Below are 21576 nucleotides of genomic sequence, written 5' to 3' on the forward strand. Positions count from 1 at the left end.
TGCTCAGCTTATCTGATTAAAGGTGGGAGGGTATCCATTGTAAACTTCTTAGTGCGGCACGGCTTCCTGGCCATGCGGGATCTCGCCGTCTGGCAGGAGCCGGGGTGTGTGAAATAGCCCATACTGTATTCCATAATGTATCCATTGTATAAAAAGTGGACATTAATTTCCGGGGTTCTACCCTTGCACCAAACTCCACCACTTGCTGGAATGTTCCGCGGAGTGGGAGATTGTGGACTGCATTTGGAACTTCTGCCCTCTAGAAATCCGGTGTTTGTCACTGATCATGGGTAATTCCCTCTTCCAAACAAGTGTGCATCCAACTTTGTAGGTGGTGGGGCTGGAGATTTAGAGGAACTTTAACTCACTCTACCAACCGCTTTAAACATTTTTTTATTTTTGTCAAAGGTGATGTTGAGCACTGGGTGTGCTGATGTCACTTCCCAATGTGATCTGAAAATTGGGTCTTTTTGCCCTTTACTGCAAAGTTCAAGTGGGGATCGTACTACGCAGTCTTGCTGTATACCCAGAGGACTGCTCAACCTCCAAAGTTCATTTTGTACTCTAGGACTAAAAGTTATTGCCATAAAACATAACATCATTTTATCTTAACATAGAGCAAAAGCGATGAACCCTGGTTGGGTTTCCTCCTTGCTATTCTGATGATAGCAGCAGTCTATGGGATACTAAATTATAGTTGTATGCCTGCCTGAGCTTGAGCCTACCTATTTTGTTTTTAGTTTAGTTAGTTATTTTCTCTTTGTACCGCTTTTGAAATATTTTCTAATTGTCCCATTAGTGTCTATAATCCCAGGGTGGTAGTGAGATCTGCCTTGGGTAATAATATTTTTCCTTTTTGATTGTTAAAGGTACAGTATATGTAAAAAAATAAGATTGATAGTATATTTTCATTGTATATGATTACAAATTGTACATACAGTAAATCCTGCAAGCACCAAATCTCACATATTCCTTTTTAGTGGTCTTGGACAAACGGAAGCAGAGTCATGCTACATTAACATTGCAAGGACACTGGAGTTCTATGGAGTTGAAATGCACAGTGGTAGAGTATGTTTGATCTATATGTACTTATTAGTAGAAAATGTATTCTTTGTATATACAGTACAGTATGTGTAAGAATATATGTGGAGGTGCCTCCTGGCAGTTTAAGGTAGAGATCAGCATTGAATCAAACAGCGACACTCCACAGGTTAATTGCAATCAAAAGTGTATTTGGGAAACCAACTTTTTGGGGTGATTGAGCCCCTTTATCAAGGTGCACCTTGAAAAAGGGGCTCAATCACCCCGAAACATTGGTTTCCCAAATACACTTTTGTTTGCAATTAACCTGTGAAGTGACGCTGTTAGATTCAATGCTGATCTCTATAGATTTATCAAACATGATATCGGGGTGCGTTAGACTTTAAAGTACAATACCACCCAACAATACAATACAGAACTCTTACAAATACAATATAAGACACTCTTCATGTCTCCAAAGTCTGCATAGGTTCAGCATATTGTAAGGTGCAAGATCCATTTGATGAGATAGCTATTTATTTTAGAAAAATACCCAATGCGTCTGAACGATTTTCAGGGGCATAGCTAAGGGGTGGTACAGAAAGGGAAAGAGGGGACTGTAAGTATAATTTTTATATATATATATATATATATATATATATATATATATATTATATATATATATATATAGATATATATATATATATATATATATATATATATATATATATATATAAACATACCAAAGTAAGGATCTTTATAATTAGATCCGGACAATGAAAGAATGTTCTTTATGGTACATATAGTGACAGATAAAATATCTGAAAATTGATATACATACATAAGTCCTTAATTGGAGGAGTGAGCAAGCAGATAAGTAATCCAGGAATGGTTATAGCGCACAAAAATATTTTACCTACAAATTTATGCTGGTAAGGAGAAAGAAAAGGAATAAGACCAAGTTTATAGTGGTCACGATAGGACCTTCTTAATAGTGGCGCACCGAGCACAAAATCAGGACCTATTTAAAAAATATATGTATATGTAGGTATCCCTATTTTACCTAGTAAGGACATACTTTGAGAAATACAAAACTCATATACACTACAGACAATATATAAGTAAATATAATTATAAAGAACTTAATAAAGATACATAATATAATATACATTACAGCATATGTTCACCTTAACAGGCTCCACTTACCACAGTGCAGTATACAGCAGTCTTCTCATCCACAGATAGAGAGTGAATGAGAGGCATAGGGGCTACTGTAGGTATGTATAGTAAGTTAGGCTATGATGTACTCCCTGTTTGGTAAAAGTTTCCAAACTGGTATTTGCAGAGCTTGAAAATATATATCAGCTCTGTGTATGTGGTCCTCAATATGCATTTTAAAGAGAGAGGGTGGTGGGGAATAAATAAGAGTTGTTAATACAGATTTATTCCCTGGTGGAATGCACACCGAAGTTTCGTGTGTTACACCTGTGTTCACTGCCCACCAGATAAACCACTGGGTGCCTACGGAAAATACCATCTCTCCACTGGCCAATCGCTCTTGTGGAACACAAGACAGGCTTCCATGCGCTCCACTGTAGTCATGGTTACCGGTCTAAGGGGAAACTAAGGCCTCAAATCTATTAAACACTAATATTTATAGGCAAATTTCTAAAGGAAGGATTATTTAGAGAGAGATTTAAAATGCACCATTTAGAGAAATATATTTATAGGGAGTATACATATTATATTAGCACATAATGATATTATAATATACTAGCACTTACCCTAATTTTGGTAGAAGCAGAAAACGACCCACACTCAGCTTTGGCGGATAAACGAAAAAAAAAATGTATATTTAGGAGGTTAGATGTGATTTGACACAGTCATAAGAGCAACTTACCCCCCTCCTTCAGGGGGTTCAAGGGGTTCCCCCTCCTGAGGATCCCTGCTTTGAAGTGTGCAGCTATTACAGGCCCCCTTGGGCGGTGTGTGCCGAATTAGTAGTAATCAGTTGATGTAAAAATAATATTGGGTACTTGTTTCCTAGCACGGCCACAACGATCATAATCGCGGTCATCGGGGGTAAAATCGGGGCCATCGCGGGCAATCGGGTGCGATGGGCCAGACGCGATGCCTGCGATTTCCCCATAGAGAACAATGTTAAATGCCTCAATTTACCCGCGATGACCCCGATTTCCCATAGGAAACAATGTGAAATGGATCAATTTACCCAAATTATCATAGGGAACAATGGTAAATGGGCCAAAAAGCACCCCTGAACATTAAAATGTCCCCCCAAAAGTACTAGACGCCACCCCGCGATCAACGTGAACCCGAAGCGTGGCGAGCGCAGCGGTACGCGTCCTCCGACCTTTTCATACCCCCACTATCCACGTCGGCGTGGAGTTGAGAATAGAATAGTGTGGCGAGCGCAGCGAGCCACCGAGCCCGAAGCGTGGCGAGCGCACGCGGATACCTTCACAGTTATACGCGTCCCCTCGCGGGCTTCCCAGGTGTCCATGGCGACGCGGACACCTGTGAAGCCCGCGAAGGGACGCATTTACCTGTGAAGGTATCCGCGTCCCCTTGCGGGGCTCGCTGCGCTCGCCACACTATTCTATTCTCAACTCCACGCCGACGTGGATAGTGGTGGTATGAAAAGGTCGGAGGACGCGTACCGCCGCCCCTCGCAGGCTCGCTGCGCTCACCACGCTTCGGGTTCACGTTGATCGCGGGGTGGCGTAAACTACTTTTGGGGGTACATTTCACTGGTCAGGGTTTTTTTTGGGGGGTTTCTGGCCCATTTACCATTCTTCCCTATGATGATTTGGGTAAATTGACCCATTTAACATTGTTCCCTATGGGGAAATCGCGGCCATCGCGGGTGGACCATTTAAGCATTTTTAGGCGCACACGACGCGACCGACCCGATTTTTCACTGTTTTCAATGCATTTCAATGGAAAAATCGGGGGCATCGCGTCGGTCGCGTCGCAGGCCACTAAAATTACCCCCGATGGCCAAGATTTGTGGCCGTGCTAGGAAACAAGTACCTAATATTGTATAGAAGTACTACAAGTCACAGTAACCTTGTCCTGCATGCCAAAACTGGAGAACAACAAATACCAGCATACGGGTCATTAAGGGTCCACTCGTAAATACTGTATAGTTCCCTTATAAAAGGGATACATGGTGTTGCTGGGTCAAATCCTTACTTCCCTATCCTGGCAATGATCTGTTCTTTTCTTCATGGCATCTAAGGGAATGCAAAATAATAAAAAAAATGAATTACCCAAACCAGCTGTGTCTAGGTGAAAAAAATTGTAACATTTTAATCATTTCTAATTTAACATCCAACCCTTACAACCTTTTTTTTTTCTGTTAAGTATAGCCATAAACTGGTTGTAGAGGTAATATTTTACCCACAAAAATACATAAATGAGATTATGCCCGAGCTATGCATACAAAAACTGTGAGAAATTATAAGTAGAAAACATCTGAGGGTTTTTATCGGGATACGTTCACTAGGTCTACAAGCATTCGGTCGATATCACTAGGTTGACATGACTGAAGATCGACATGCAGGATGGTCGACATGGGGAAGGTCGACAATCAAAAGTTGACATGGGGGTTTTCACCTTTTTTTGAGCCGATGTGCCGACAGGCGGTATTTCATGGTATTTTAGGGCGAGGTGGGAGAATAAAATAGTGTGTCCGAAGCATGGGGAGCGCAGTACTACCTTTTAGTGTACCTGTCGACTATGTCCAAATCTGGGACAAAAAAAGTGAAACTTTTGACTGTCGATCTTTCCCATGTCGACCTAATGCTTGTGTCGACCTAATAACCCTGTCGACCTAACCCATGTAGAACTTCAGTCATGTCGACCTTCCTGCAAATTGACTTTCAGTCATGTTGACAATCATGCATTTCAACCTAGTGGTGTCGACCTAATGCTTGTCGACCTAGTTCCTGTCTATCCTATGATCCATACCCTTTTTATTAGATGACATAATTTTATTATATAAGCCTGTTCTCTAGAACATTTAGGAAATCTCTATATAAGCTCCCTTATATAGTATGTTTCTAATCCATGCATAAAATGGTTTTTCATCTAGATGTCAAAGTTGATGGTGTTATTAGTTTAATTTTCTATTAACAAGCAACTTGATTTTTTTTAATATGATAATTGGTGGTTGTCTCCCCAAAACCACTCCCACTGCAGTGATAGGACAAACTGCTGTACAGAGAGAGGAAGACCATTGTGCATGGAAGAGTAATTAATTATAGCAGGAGGGTGGGAATATCTCCAGGTCACTTTACTACTAAGAAATAAAATAAACCAACATCTGAACTAATCTTAACGTTCTGTTAAAAACCTAATGTCTTTCTAGGACCTCCATAACTTAGAACTACTAATTGGAATTGCTTCAGCAGGCATAGCCGTTTACAGAAAACAAATATGCACCAGTTTCTATCCGTGGTAAGTGCAAACTTATTAGCATCACAGATTTACTATCCTCAGATTCACAGATCATACATTTACAAATTCTCTTTAAAACTATTTCAGTGCTTAATGTTATAATAATGTTGCATTTATGGGCTCACAGCGCTGAGGTCATGGGTTCGATTCCCACCATGGCCCTAACTGTGCGGAGTTTGTATATTCTCCTGTACTTGCGTGGGTTTCCTCTGGGTACTCAGATTTCCTCCCACAATCCGAAAATATACTGGTAGGTTAATTGGCTTTCAAAGAAATTAACCCTTGATTGTGTGTGCGTGTACATGTGTTAGGGAATATAGATTGTAAGCTCCACTGGGGCAGGGACTGATGTGAATATTCAAATATCCTCTGTAAAGTGCTGCGGAATATGTGTACGCTAAATAAGAAACTGTTAATAAATAATAATTAAATAATTTATTTGTATTAGATGTGTCATTCTCAAGCTACAGTACTGTATAATCCTCTTTTAACTGGTTTTAAAATTCAGAGTTAAATACTAAGCTTTAACAACAGTTTATGTAAAACATTTAGTCAATACCTCCTAATATTAGCATTTTGTTGATTTTAGTCAATTATGGTTAATTTTGAAGTTCCTATATGACCTATGCAAAATAGTGGTGCTGAATCTGGCCATGTACTATATACTAAACATCCGTGCATTTGCAGCATTATCATTAGTATCTTTATTCACATCCACCCCATTGCAGGATGCAAAATATATATATATATATCTGTATGCTGTGTTCCAGCGAGGAAGCCAGCATACAGATGTTTTCTCTGCCAGCGTTAGTTGCAACATAATGCAACTAGGACATATCAGGAGACTGCTCTGATTAATTTGATATTAGACACTTGTATATTTTTTGTGAAGGGAACTGTATATGAACACAACAGAACTGTCAGGACTCGGGTAGTTTGTGTTCCTAGCTGTGACCTTGGTGGGCCAGTGGAGGGTGCTGCAAGCAGGAACTTGGGGTTTCTAGGTAACTGGACACAAGGGCACAGCTGGAACAAGGTATTGGCTAGTACCAGGAGCAGAGGCACAGGGTCTAGCCCGCCGGTGGTCTTCGCCAGGAAACTCTGCAAGGGGCTTTGGTCTTTGCTGAACTCGACGAGCATGTCGTGGCCCTCTGTCCTGGTCAACTGATCCCAACTGTGCATGACTGAATATATTTTCCCACAGGGAATGAGTGTTGCAGGTAGGTGATGCTGGTAATAGTCAGTCTAGGTATCAATGGTTTGACTACCGATGGTACAGCCTCAGAGCCGGCAGTAGAGTCTGGTACTAGTACACTGGGGCTTGAGGTATTGGCAGCTCATATGACACTGGGCACTGTAGAGACAGCTAGGTGGGGAGTTGACGTGACTCTGATCAGAGGCACAGAGTCTAACCCCACCAATGGTTTTCACCAGGGACCCCTGTAAATAGATATGGACAGAGTCCCCTCATCTAACTGTGCTATCACTGTGGGATGAGTATTGATAGATCATCAATGGTTTGTGAACCGATGGTTTATAGTATCGACCTGGAAACCGATGGTCTGTAATACTGGACTGGGAAGCCACTGATACCGGCGAGGAGTTGGGGAAACTCGTCATTACATTCATCCTATACTTTTTTGAACAGAAGGTTTCTCACTGGTACCTTGATCTGCACAAAGGAAAGCTAAAGGGAAAAATCCCCCCAACCTGCAGGACACTGTCTGCGATATCTGCACTAAAATCCAAATGTGGTGAATGCCATCTAAATAGGTCCAAGTAAATCTGTCTGGCCAGACGACACAAAAAGTAATAGATTGGTTGCCAATCATTTTTTTCATTTTTGTTCTCTTTTTTAGATTCTTAATTATTTTTTAGTTTTAAAAAATAAACAAACAAACAAACTGACTTCTTTTACACCAAATGGGAATACACATTTTCTTTAAAAGAAGGAACAAAAGGATTACTAACTTCTTCTTCCAGGCACTATAACAGCACTAAAGCTACTAACCAAACTAACAATTATGGTTTTGTCTATTATGTTTGTTATCTGATTTATTTATGGTTATTGTTGCTTTTTTAATAAATACCAATACTGTATATTAAGGTTATTCTCCAGCACAGTTTTTGTATGTCTGTTTGTCTATGTCAGATTTCCATCATCTGTGCTATCATTTTGGCATGAGTATTGATACAACAGCGATGGTTTGGGAATCTATGGTTTATAGTATCGACCTGGAAACCAATAAGTTGTAGTATCGACCTGGGAACCAATAAGTTGTAGTATTGAAGAAATAACAGATTCGATAAGTGTGCTACTATCTGCTACTGGTACTGGGGTTGTCAAGCCCCAAAGGAGTAGGGACAAAAGCAAGTAGATGTACCAGCGCATGGACCATGAATTTAAGGTACAGCTTTTCTGAATATTAATAAATATATTGTACAAGATACCGTTCTACTATATAGTTTTTTTCTCTCAGCCTGCACTGGTACACCTACTTGCTTTTGTTGAAGTTGTAGTATTGGCCTGGGAGCCGAGGGTCTGTGTCGGCCTGTGAGCCAAGGGTCTGTGTTCGCCTGGGAGCCGAGGGTCTGTGTCGGCCTGGGAGCCGAGGGCCTGTGTCGGCCTGGGAGCCGAGGGTCTGTGTCGGCCTGGGATCCGAAGGTCTGTGTCGGCCTGGGAGCCGAGGGTCTGTGTCGGCTTGGGAGCTGAGGGTCCTGTGCTGCTCTCTGGTAGATGAATGTACTAAGGATGCTGGAGATGGTATTAGCAGAAACAGTAGCAGATGGTAACAGACCAGGTAAGGCAGCAGCAGCAGCAGGAGAAGGCTCTCTGTAGACAGATAACCTGGAGCCTAGTAATCAGCCTCTGAGATTTCTCTCAAGAGGAAGACAATTGTTCAAGGTTATTTGGAATGCTAGAAGCCTTGCTTATATCCTCCTTGCTTGCATGTGATTGACTGCAAGCTGCACCATCAAATCAACCATGAAGTACCTGTGTACAATTTGATCATGTGACCTATGCTGGAGTCGGGAATCATCTGGGGGTCTACAACATGGAGGAGCCCAGTATGCAGACAACCCAAGTAGCCTGTGATTACTACATCAATCAGGAATCCTCGCAGGTTTTAAATCAGCCAGTAATGTGATAATGCTGCAGCAGCAGCATGGATTCAAGCAAGCCTGGTAACACTTGGAAACTGAGAAACAAACATGAACTAAGACAGGTTCGTGACAAGAAATCTGCAGCTGCTGGTTCATTTAACTTCACATGTAGATTCAGAGACACAGGGGTAGATTTATTAACAGTGACATTTTGTTCCTTAAGTATCAGGAACCGCTTCACCACAGTATCATGGCGAAGAGGGTTCTTTAATTGGCTGAATGTATTATTCCTGCTGCATCTGATATGGGAGTGCGTTAACTTACCCACCCCTGGGGATACGTGTCCTCCCATATTGGATGTGTGATGTATCTCCAGCCTTCTTACACTCTGCGGGGCTTGCTGGTCTTCGTTGTCCTGAAATTAAAATAGTACATGCGCCAGGTAATGTTTGATTGGGATGCTGGGAAGACCAGCTAGCGCCGCAGAGCATTAGAAGGCTGGAGACCCGCATATTAGAGTTACTATATAAATAATACATTAGTTACTATTTAAATATTATCTGCGCCGATGTGGCACATGCCCCATATCGTCGTTGCCCTGGGTCCCGTATTGCCATAGAGTGCGGGGATAGGGCATATTCCCCTGATCGACCTACCCCTCAGTCACACACAAATATAGAAGTTTCATCTATCATATATCAGCAGTCTCCTTATGTGTCCTAATCACATTGTGTTGAAACTAAAACACAGTTTCTGCAAAAAAGATTTAAGGTGGCCATACACATGCAGATTTATCTGCAGATCTGTCTGGTTGGAACAAAAACATGGTTATGGATGAGAGCAAATGACAGTTGACCATTTGCTTGGAAATGCTGGAAAACTGACAAACTGTTACTCATCCATAACCATGTTTTTGTTCCAACCAGCCAGATCTGAAGATAAATCTTACTAGTGTATGGGCACCATTAGAGTCTTGTAGGACAGCATGTCACAAGGGATGCTGTTTGGCACAACTTTAGTAAAAATGTATGAGGAGACATCTTTATGAGCCCATAACTATATGCATTCACAAAGTCTTCATCTAGTTACTGCCCATTTTCCGTATAGTGTGTGGACAAAGCAATCCTTATCTGTATGCATATACCTGATCTGGCACATACCAGTGAGAGTCAATTTCTATGGCGCATGGGAAGTACCCAGATATCTGCCCACATTTCCGCTTGCATTGCACCAAAAAGAAGTCACAATTTACTACAGCTCACATACATGTTTTTAATCCTAGCACAGAAGTACTTCTAAATTTAAACCTCTTCATAAAGATACAGTACATTGGATCAACATGGTGTGGTGTGGTGTGGTCTTTTTCACTATGCTATAAAGGGTGCCTTCCTGAGTATGCTCAAGGTAATCTCCCCTATTCAAAATGGTTGGGACCAGAAGTACATTAGTTTGCAGTTGTATTTTTCCAAATTTTGGAATGTTTGCATACCGTAATGAAATATATTGTAGATGGGAAAAATCTAAAAATAATTTTGTTCCTGGAAACAGTATGTGTACATAATTTATGTTTTGATAAACACCTTATCTTATACATTTATTTCATTTGCAAATAAATTTACAGGTGAAGTGAACATGTGATAATTTTACAAAGGATTTAACACAAAAAAATTCTCGCAAACTTCTGAGCAGGTGCAAGGTTTGCAAATACCCTCTTTAGATGTTAAAATGTTGGGACTTTGTTCAGAACCACAGGGACACCCTTCCTAATGATTATTTGGCCAATTAGAATTGTTTAATTAGCATAACTTGGCAAAACTTGATATGACATTTAGGTGATAAAAATTTGCAAAATGCAGGAAAGTTAATTGATGCAATAGAGATGTACGGGGTGCTATACTATATTTTTAATTTTTTCACTGTTAGTAAAAAAAAATGCTTATAACAGCTATTTGACACAATTTAAAAACCCCAAATACTTTTATTATATCCGCTAATAGACTTCTATAGGGACATTTCTTAAAATCAAATTGGCACAAATTAGATGGAATGGGTACAAATGCCTGAATTTACTAAATTGAACATTTAGGCAAAATGTAATAGTGTGTTGTTTGTCTATATTTTTTAATGACGTGCGATTTTCGGTCAAAAATAGCCCAATTTGCACGGTTTCCGAAAATCAGATATGTAATAGGATGCAGGTTGCGGTAAAAATTACACATTTTGACCTGACGATTTTTTGTAACACTTTAATTTGCAACCAGATGTTTTCTCATTATAAAGTATACAACTGACAAATGTAATAGGTTGCGATTGTTGGTAAACATTACCAATAATTGCAAAACAAACAGACCAAGTTCAGGCTGGCGATTTTGACAGAACCATGCACAGATCGGTGAAACCAGCCCTGGTCTCTTGGACTAGCCATGGTTCCAAAAATAGGGGGGGGGGGGGGCAAGAAACTGGGGGTCTCCTATATTTTGGAACCAGCACCGGGCTCTAACAGCCAGGAGTGTTATGCCACAGCCGAGGGACACTTTTATACAAGGTTCCCCGGCCGTACCATGAGAACCGGGGCTGGTCAGTCCATGGAGATGCATACAGCGAATCAGGGCTGAGCTGCTTCCACCACAGCATTCTTCACTGTCAGGGAGACCTGGCTCGGTACGCAGTCGATTAGGGATGAGCTGAAACAGAGGATCATCGCTGGAGTGATGAAAGTTAATGTATATTGTTCAACTGTTAAAAAAACCCACAATGTTTCTCTATCATCCATAAGCGATACGGGGGGGTCCAAAGGAGCCAGTGCACACAAAAATATTCAACAGAGTTTGCTGGCTTCTCCCCCCTATGCCCCCACCCACAGCTCAGTTTAGAAAAATGAGCCCCCAGGAGGGGATGCACACTCTGGAGCTCCAAAGATTTTTCTTCAGTTTATTTTGTTTATTTGGGCATGCTGTTTACACGTCAAGTTATCCATGTCCCCTTGCAGGACTCGCTGTGCTTGTCATGCTTCGGGTGCAGTGGCTCGCTGCGCTCGCCACACTTTATACAATCAACACCACGCTGGCGCTCGCCACGCTTTGGGCTGGCGTGGATAGTGGGGGTTTGAAAAGGAGCCATTTGCCAGTATGTAACATGGAGCACTGGCAAATGCGTCCTTTATTGTGCATGAGACGCACTTGCACCCGCACCCCCATTTGTGCACGAGACAGACGTGCTACGGAACCCCTAACCCCGTCTCCCTGAAGCGGACAAAGGCAGGGTTGCTGTACCCTGCTGCAAGAATTACTGAGACGTTTGTACATCTCAGGTGGATGGAACACCTTTCCGCCGGCGCAGGGGATCTGGCGGTTACCAGCGCTGTGTGAGAGGCGCTCACTAGGCTTGCTAGGGACACCAGGGACATAGCTGCCTGACGGGACACTACGCTAACTACGCAGGGCTGCCAAATATGAATTAGAACACTTCAGAAATTTACCATCATTTGGTATGAGGAAATTAGTCTGTTGAAGGTAATAATTTGAGTTTGCAGAAGCCTACATGGATCATTCAGATCCATGCATTGCTTATGTATGTAAAAGTAAAAATTATAGTGAAACTCTTAAGTATAATTTGGCCTGAGCTCTATGAGCCGGGGCTGTTCCCTAAAAGGTTCAGCCCTGGCCCTTGAGTGCCTGAGGCCACTCCCCCAGTGACCACAGGCAGTGCTGACTAGTTGGGGGTAATGTCGCGGCCGCAGGGATATATGTAATAGTGTCCTTTGGCTGTGGCATTACTTTACTGATTAGTGGAACCCTGCTGATTAAAAAAAAAAATATGAGAAACTCCAACCTCTTTTGTCCCCTATATTTTTTGACCCACGACCAGCAGAAGAGCCCAGTGCTGGTTCTTTAAATACAGGGAAATCCTACTGAAATATTTTCCATGTATTGTGGGAATCAGCCCCTTCTCAAAATGGTCAGGGCTGGTTATGCTTAGGAGGGGGGACCCCAATTGTTTTTTTCTTTATATTTTTGGTACTTGTGTATTATCAGTGCGCAACATAGTTGGCGTAGTTAGAGCTACGTAGTCAGCATCAGCCATCATAGTCATAGTATGGCAGCCTAGCAAGCGTAGTGTAAAGTAACGGGTAAAGCTGCTGGCGTCCACAGGGTCGGGTGCGCTGGCAGACGCCGGAACAGCATCGGAAGATGCGCTTCACATACAGCGCCAGGAACGGCCAGATCCCCAACCCTGGTGGACACCGTCAGAGAGGCGATCTATGTTAGTTGAATGTCGGAGCGTCTCATACGCACAAGTGTCCCAGACACACTGCGGCTGTGGACGTAAACCCAGTGAGACGGACAGGGTTAGGGAGTGTGGCGCACGTGTGTTCTGACTGACTACGCTGACTGCGTAAGCATTCTGACTGACTATGCTGACTGCGTAAAGCTCGTGCTGAAGGGACACTATGCTGAATAGGACAGTACGTAAACTCAGAAATATAGCCACAGTCACAGTCACTTCACCTTCACCTCTGACTGACTACGCTGACTGCGTAAGCGTTCTGACTGACTACGTGAACTACTTAACGGGTTCCATGAACTGCCGCCGCCGTGCTGAAGGGAAACTAAACTGAACAGGACAATACGTAAACTACTTAATTGGCGCCGTGCTAATACACAAGTACCAATTTTTATTGGACCTTTTAGAGAGGCCGAGATTAGGGATGAGACTATTTAACACTCTTAAAGGCATATTGGGCAATGGATGTGTGAGTAAGGGAATCTTTATTTTAGTAGTGTCCTAAACTTTAAGAGTACTGTAGCTGTGATGGTAGGTAAAAGCTGCAACCTACCCAGTTGCATTGTCTGTTTAACCCATAGTAGGTCCTTTGGGGAAAATCCAGTGCAGCTGTCATGTTCATTTACAGGCCAGCCAGCTGTGCGGGGCTCTCTGGACCATTCCTGCATCTGAGCTAGTATACATGCCTCACTATATTGGTCAAGATCTGGGAAGGATAAACATCCCCTACGTTTAGATAGTGTCATAAGTGATATGTCATTTAGATAGTGTCATAAGCTATCCTTGTTGGATGATTCTTCCATACATAGCTAGTTAATAGAACCTGGTATTTCACTATATAATGGCGAGGGATAATATATGGAATAGTACGGAAAAGATACATAAGTTTTGGGAGTATCATTTTAAATGCTGCCAACCTACCTAACCAGGAGACATCACATGTTACCATGATTTGGTAAGGGTAAAATGGTTTTAAATCATTATATGCCAATTCTCCAACTTAGAGTTGGGAGGAATATGGAAACAAGGAAGCAGGGGGTTGGGAGCCGCACAAGGTAATGCCCACCTGGTGTGAATTGGGTCAAGAAAGACCCCTTTCACCACTCCGGTGGGATTCGGCCTGCGTTGCCTAAAACCAACTTTTGTTAGACCTTGTGTCCCTAAATGGGGTAAGTGGTCTTTGTGTGTTGGCGGTGCTCCCCTGAGTCCGATTATATGCACTAGGAGGGAGAGAGGAAAGTGGACTATTTTTGTGGGGCACTCTTTGTATTATGATTCTGATTTAAAACTTAACTTTTATTTTAATTAATTAAGATAGGGCGGACATACATTGGCAGACAAAACAAAACCAAACAGAGGGACAAACAACATTAATTCTGCAGTGAGCTTTATAATATGCTGTACAGATTTTTTAGAAATTCAGTTCCAACAGGAATTCAATTTATAACATTAATTCTGCAGTGAGCTTTTATAATATGCTGTACAGATTTTTTAGAAATTCAGTTCCAACAGGAATTCAATTTATAACATTAATTCTGCAGTGAGCTTTTATAATATGCTGTACAGCATATTATAAAAGCTCACTGCAGAATTAATGTTATAAATTGAATTCCTGTTGGACTGAATTTCTAAAAAATCTGTACAGCATATTATAAAAGCTCACTGTAGAATTAATGTTGTTTGTCCCTCTGTTTGGTTTTGCTTTGTCTGCCAATGTATGTCCGCCCTATCTTAATTAAAATTAAAAGTTAAGTTTTAAATCAGAATCATAATACAAAGAGTGCCTCACAAAAAGAGTCCACTTTCCTCTCTCCCTCCTAGGAATATGGAAACGTAAATATGGAATAGAGGTAGTCATCCAATGATAGGGAAATATGGATTTCAAAGTAGATGTCAATGTGTCTGTTAGATTAATAGGCAAGGCATCTGTTTTTGTTGTATTCACCTTATAAAACAATACCTTGCTATATTTATCTAAGATAGTATGTATCTTTGGTAAGGAAAGGAGAGGGTCTGACACAAAAAGTAGTATGTTGTCGGCAAAAAGACATAGTTTAGTAATACTTTGTCCAATCCGTAAACCAGAGAAAGCATGATCAGATCTTATTTTATTGGCTATCGGTTCAATGGGCAAAGCAAATATGAGAGGGGAAAGGGGACATCCCTGTCAGTTTCCGTTAGTTAGACAAAAAAACAATTATTAAAAACCCTGTACAGAAGTTGGGGAAGTTTACACTGCTCTCATGGGTTGTGAAAGACCCTAGCAAAGGGGGGACTGCATAAGGCCATGATAGAGGTAAAAATATGTTCTGATAGTCCAAATTTATTTCAAAACTGCACTCATATATAGCCAATTTAATCTGTCAAATGCTTTCTCTGAGTCCAGAAAAAGCAACATAAAATCAGTTTCTAGGGTCTTATTACTATATAACACATCAAATACTCTTCGGGTATTATCTGAAGCCTGTCTGCCGGAAACCAACCCCACTTGATCTGTATGATCAGTGATGGGAGCAGAGGAGCGAAATTTAATACTATAAACTTAGCATATATCTTCACATCTCCATTGAGGAGTGCTTTAGGTCTATAATTGGTGCTCAGTGCTGTATCTTTCCCTGGTTTCTGGAGTGTCACTATTTGGAATTCTAACATTTCTGGGAAATGCGCCTGAGTCAGAGATTGAACTATAAAGTTCAAGTAATTCTAGGGACAAAAGTTCATTAAATGTTGAGTAAAAATCATTAATAAATCCATCTGGTCACGGTGCTTTCCCTTTTGAAAGAGATTTAACCACCCCCTTTCCTTGAGTTAACGTCCTTGGAGAGTTCAGATTTATTAATTGATCTGAAGACACAGATGGAAGATGAAGATGGGATAAAAAGGACTCTTATTAATTGAGTAGAGGGGGGGGGGGGGGCTTTAGGATAGAAGGCTAGATTATACAGTTGCGAATAAAATGTGGCACATTGTTGAGCTATCTTAGCTGGGTCGATTGTGTTTATAGAAGTCTGAATATGTTTAATTCTATGTCTAGCTTGTTGTGTCCTAAGTATATGAGCCAGCATTTGTCCTGCTCTATTACCCATTAAATAGAACCACTGCCGTTTCTCATTGATCATTGCCTGAGTTCATGCTGCTGAATGTTTTTGGAGATGACTTCTAGCAGCTGACAGCTCTTTACAAATTTCCCTTGATGGGCATGTGTGGTTACGTGTTTCCAATCCTTTAATTATGGCTTCTAAATCAGTTTGTTTCTGTAAATATTGATGTTTATAGCAAGCTGTACAAAGAATTTTATGTCCAAGAGGGACACAGAAAGGCAGAACCATAAAGGTTTTTTGGGGCACGCTTTAGTAAATAATTCTATAAATGAAATAGTTGTAATATTAAAATATAACTTTTATTACACTGGTTAAAATAAAGGCGTCAAAGAACAATTAATTCGTCACTTAGGAAATAACAACGATATCAACGTACATGTGAAATCACAGGTATGATGTATGTAAATATCTGGCGAAAATGATTGGATATCCGGGGACCAACCCCAAAAAACACCCTAGTCAATTATATTACATATAACGATTGACTTATCATGTATTGGGTGAGTATGGATACGTCGTCTTAAATTGTAAGGTGCAGAAGATGCTGAAAAAAGGAGACAATAGAAAAAGGAAAATGGAAAATGACCTCATGAAAACCAGATGCGACTTTGACCAATTAACTATACAGCACCGAATATTCCCTACTGGTCCCCCAGTAGGTACTGATCCGGCCTTTCACTGCTTAGCTGCTGAGATCGGACGGGATCAGGCGGCACAGTGAGGTATGATCGTATCCGTAATCGGTTTTGAGGCAGGTGGCTGACACATAGGACTATAGAGCACTTCTGCTTTCCAGAGGGTCAAACAGGTCGCCTCCCTGTTGACATAGGTGACATTGCAGGGGGGGACTGGTGGCCCAGATGGATGAGAGAGTGATAGATATAAGAGATTGAAGTTCAAGTGGTTAATGCGATACACCGACCCTTCTGCTAGCCTACCATCATGATGTACATAGGATGGAGGTTGAGAGTGATAATCTGTGTACGCTTCCCACAGAGAGAGAGTCACTGGAGAAAAATAAAGTGAATGTACCCCCGTACTGGTGTCTCATTTGTGTCAGTATTGCAGGTGACTGACCAACTGTATAGACAAGGGGTTAAGGTATTGCTTTGAAATAGACAATGGAAACAAAATTCAATAGGAATCAATGTGACCCTGTCACCTCCCTGATAGTAATAGCCAAACGTTTTTCAAATGTTTTAAATAACTTAGAATTTAAATATAAATTTATGTTGCAGATAAGCAAACAAATAGGCACACAAGGTATCAAAATTATGTATCAGATGTACTAGGAACCCAGATGACACTTAGTGGAAGATGCTCTAAGATAGTTTAAACGTTTCTATAGCGTAACTACCTAAGGCTAATGAGAGCACAAATTGATACAGAGTATAAATTTACTGTGAGTGACAATACTAAGTCGGGTTTGAACGTACCGTCAAGCTGCTGTACACACGCTGGGTTTGCAGTGAAAGCACAAAATGATACAGAATACACGTTTACTGTGCGTGACAATACTAGGTCGGATTTGTAGGTACAGCCAGGCTGCTGTACACACGCTGGGTTTAAATACAGAGATACCTGTTAGCGCTATCCGAGCGCTGATGTGCAGATGTGAGTGATCGGCAATTATTGGAGGTGAGGCTGACGGGAGTCGATAAGATGCGCCGGCACCGGTGTTTGGACGGAGGTAGGGACAAGAGGCTTAGTCCGGACAATGAGCTAGATGTGCAGCCGGCATAAGGAGAGGATCAGCATGGTGAGTCGGCACCGATGTCCGTAGGACGCAGGTCAGGAGACCGCTCCGTGCGGTCCGCTGTTGGTTACTGGTGACCGGCGTGGTTGAATGACGTCAGGGGGGTTGGTCCCGGGACCAACCCCCCTGACCACACCTCCGTCCAAACACCGGTGCCGGCGCATCTTATCGACTCCCGTCAGCCTCACCTCCAATAATTGCCGATCACTCACATCTGCACATCAGCGCTCGGATAGCGCTAACAGGTATCTCTGTATTTAAACCCAGCGTGTGTACAGCAGCCTGGCTGTACCTACAAATCCGACCTAGTATTGTCACGCACAGTAAACGTGTATTCTGTATCATTTTGTGCTTTCACTGCAAACCCAGCGTGTGTACAGCAGCTTGACGGTACGTTCAAACCCGACTTAGTATTGTCACTCACAGTAAATTTATACTCTGTATCAATTTGTGCTCTCATTAGCCTTAGGTAGTTACGCTATAGAAACGTTTAAACTATCTTAGAGCATCTTCCACTAAGTGTCATCTGGGTTCCTAGTACATCTGATACATAATTTTGATACCTTGTGTGCCTATTTGTTTGCTTATCTGCAACATAAATTTATATTTAAATTCTAAGTTATTTAAAACATTTGAAAAACGTTTGGCTATTACTATCAGGGAGGTGACAGGGTCACATTGATTCCTATTGAATTTTGTTTCCATTGTCTATTTCAAAGCAATACCTTAACCCCTTGTCTATACAGTTGGTCAGTCACCTGCAATACTGACACAAATGAGACACCAGTACGGGGGTACATTCACTTTATTTTTCTCCAGTGACTCTCTCTCTGTGGGAAGCGTACACAGATTATCACTCTCAACCTCCATCCTATGTACATCATGATGGTAGGCTAGCAGAAGGGTCGGTGTATCGCATTAACCACTTGAACTTCAATCTCTTATATCTATCACTCTCTCATCCATCTGGGCCACCAGTCCCCCCCTGCAATGTCACCTATGTCAACAGGGAGGCGACCTGTTTGACCCTCTGGAAAGCAGAAGTGCTCTATAGTCCTATGTGTCAGCCACCTGCCTCAAAACCGATTACGGATACGATCATACCTCACTGTGCCGCCTGATCCCGTCCGATCTCAGCAGCTAAGCAGTGAAAGGCCGGATCAGTACCTACTGGGGGACCAGTAGGGAATATTCGGTGCTGTATAGTTAATTGGTCAAAGTCGCATCTGGTTTTCATGAGGTCATTTTCCATTTTCCTTTTTCTATTGTCTCCTTTTTTCAGCATCTTCTGCACCTTACAATTTAAGACGACGTATCCATACTCACCCAATACATGATAAGTCAATCGTTATATGTAATATAATTGACTAGGGTGTTTTTTGGGGTTGGTCCCCGGATATCCAATCATTTTCGCCAGATATTTACATACATCATACCTGTGATTTCACATGTACGTTGATATCGTTGTTATTTCCTAAGTGACGAATTAATTGTTCTTTGACGCCTTTATTTTAACCAGTGTAATAAAAGTTATATTTTAATATTACAACTATTTCATTTATAGAATTATTTACTAAAGCGTGCCCCAAAAAACCTTTATGGTTCTGCCTTTCTGTGTCCCTCTTGGACATAAAATTCTTTGTACAGCTTATCCTGCTGAACGTATTTGGGAGCACCACCAACCCAAAACACGGGCTATTTCATACCTTGATTAGCCTTATGTTGGTCTATTTGATGTTATTTTGATTCATCACCACCATTTAAAGCTTGTGACAAACCCCCTCCTTCCAAAAAAATGTTTATAGCAAGCACCAGCTTGTATAGCCCCTCACAGTACAACGGCTTTAAAAGCACACCAATATGTTGTTGTGGATGTGTCCGTCAGAAGGTTTGAGGCAAAATATGAAATTATTAAAAAGGGGATAACTGTTAGCCTTACGGCCTAACGTTAAAGGGTGCCTAATAGGGTGGTTTTGTCAAGCTGCTCCTACTAGGGGGTGTCAAACCCCTAAGAATAGTACAATTGGAGAAGGGGTGGGTAGAGCGCTACAACAAAGTAATCTATTAACTGTAACCAATTACTTTGTTGTAGCGCTCTACCCACCCCTTTCCCAAATGTGGAATGTGACCGTTGTAAAGACCAGTTATCGGTTAATAAAAAATCGAGTATTGTGGACTTTGAAAAAAAAACCTGTATATCCATGTCCTGTGGTATACATTGCTCTCCAAACGTCACATAGATCAAATTCCTCCATCAACAATCGGAAAGCTCCTTTAGGAGCGGAAATGGGACTTCTAGACTTATCTATATTGGAGTCAGCCACCAAATTAAAATCTCCCATCATAATAAGCGCAGCTTTTTAAGAAAGGACACTTGTTTAGAATTAGGAGCATACACAGAAACCAAGGTAACCCATTTAGTGTCTATTTGACCTACTAAGATCACATAGCGACCACCTTTATCTTCTAATGACGAGTGTAAGGTAAAAGGGTATGGAGGCATGAAATAAAATGGCTACTTCATTCCTTTTAAAAGGGCCATTGGAAAAATAGCTATTCAGATATCTACGATCCCGAAGCACAGGCGGAAAACTAGAATGAAAATGCTTCTCCTGTAGCATCACTATATCTGCCTTGTGCCTATGGAAAGCAGTGCCATTCTAAGTTTATTAGGGGAATTCAACCCCTTAACATTTAATTAATATACCTGCACCATCATTCAGTATTACTGGGTATGCATATGTATAATATTTTCTAAAACCATTTATTCTCACCCATGGTAAGTGTTATAAGGTTTTGTGTAAATAAACTCGTACAATCCCCTGGTAAAGGAAGGAAATAACAAAAATGACCCATTACTATGGGTCAGCATCGTTGCTGTAGGGAAACTTAAAAATACAGTAACTTTGTGGGTTTGGGGGCTGGCAATGAGCTCACCACCCATGTCCAGTAAAAAAATTAGACAGGTAGAGAAAAATATCAGTTCTTACATATATAATGCACTATTCAGTAGAGCCGTAACTTTAAAGTAGACACCCCTTAAAGGGAAAAACATACATAGACATAAAAAGACTTGAAGATCTAAAGATATAGAAATAGCTAATGTATTTGTTGCGCTCTATAGGATACCAGGAAGGAGGCATTAGAGATTACTCTCCTCCGTTTTCAATATGGCCATGCGTTCCATTATAGTAATGGACGTGCGTTCCACCGCCGCCAGCCACCGCATCTATCCTTTAGAGCTGTAAAACATGGCCTTGCGTTCCACCTCGTTAATGGCCGTGCATTTCACACCCCACAACACACGTAACTGGAACTCTAATCTCCGTATAACCTAATATCCCTGGCTATATTGCCATTTAATGGGGACGAGTCTGGGGCTGCACACTTCCCCTTTTCATACAGGTTGTGCAGCAGCGATATAAGTATGACCATATTTAGATTTCCAGGTTAAATTTTACATGCTGTATTGGTGTTATGTCTTTTATAAAGTATGTACATATTTTTCATAGTAACATGAGATGCATTTTTATAGATGTATATCACACATATATCTTGAGATGTGAGATGTTTATGTTTGTTAAGGCAATTTGCTGATTACTGTTGATGTTGAACACGCCCCTCAATCAGGTAATCTGTACCTGAGGGTATATAAACCCCTAGAGGAGTAGGAGTGGCACCACCTTGAAAAAGACTGTCCTAAGGTTGAAACGCGTTGGAAGGTGCCACTATTATCTGAAGAGTATCTGTTACCGGGTTGCCCTGCATGCCAGCAAATTGTGAGTGAGCTTCCCGGGTTTCCATCTGGCCACTTTTAGGTTCTCTGGCTGT

General features: G+C 41.4%; 1 protein-coding gene across 5 annotated transcripts in view; it reads left to right on the forward strand.

The window, feature by feature from the left end:
* PTPN3 (protein tyrosine phosphatase non-receptor type 3) overlaps nt 1-21576 on the forward strand; it is a 524536-nt gene that overhangs the window by 232642 nt on the left and 270318 nt on the right. For 4 of the 5 annotated variants that reach the window (XM_083188292.1, XM_083188290.1, XM_083188291.1 and 1 more), the window contains 2 exons: nt 981-1068; nt 5411-5499. In XM_083188292.1, coding sequence (XP_083044418.1) covers nt 981-1068; nt 5411-5499 — 177 coding nt within the window. The remainder of the gene's footprint in view (nt 1-980; nt 1069-5410; nt 5500-21576) is intronic. The other variant, XM_083188293.1, reaches the window with a different exon arrangement.

The sequence above is a fragment of the Crinia signifera genome, chromosome 5 (genome assembly GCF_055691185.1).
Source record: "Crinia signifera chromosome 5, ASM5569118v1, whole genome shotgun sequence".
Lineage (NCBI taxonomy): Eukaryota > Metazoa > Chordata > Amphibia > Anura > Myobatrachidae > Crinia > Crinia signifera.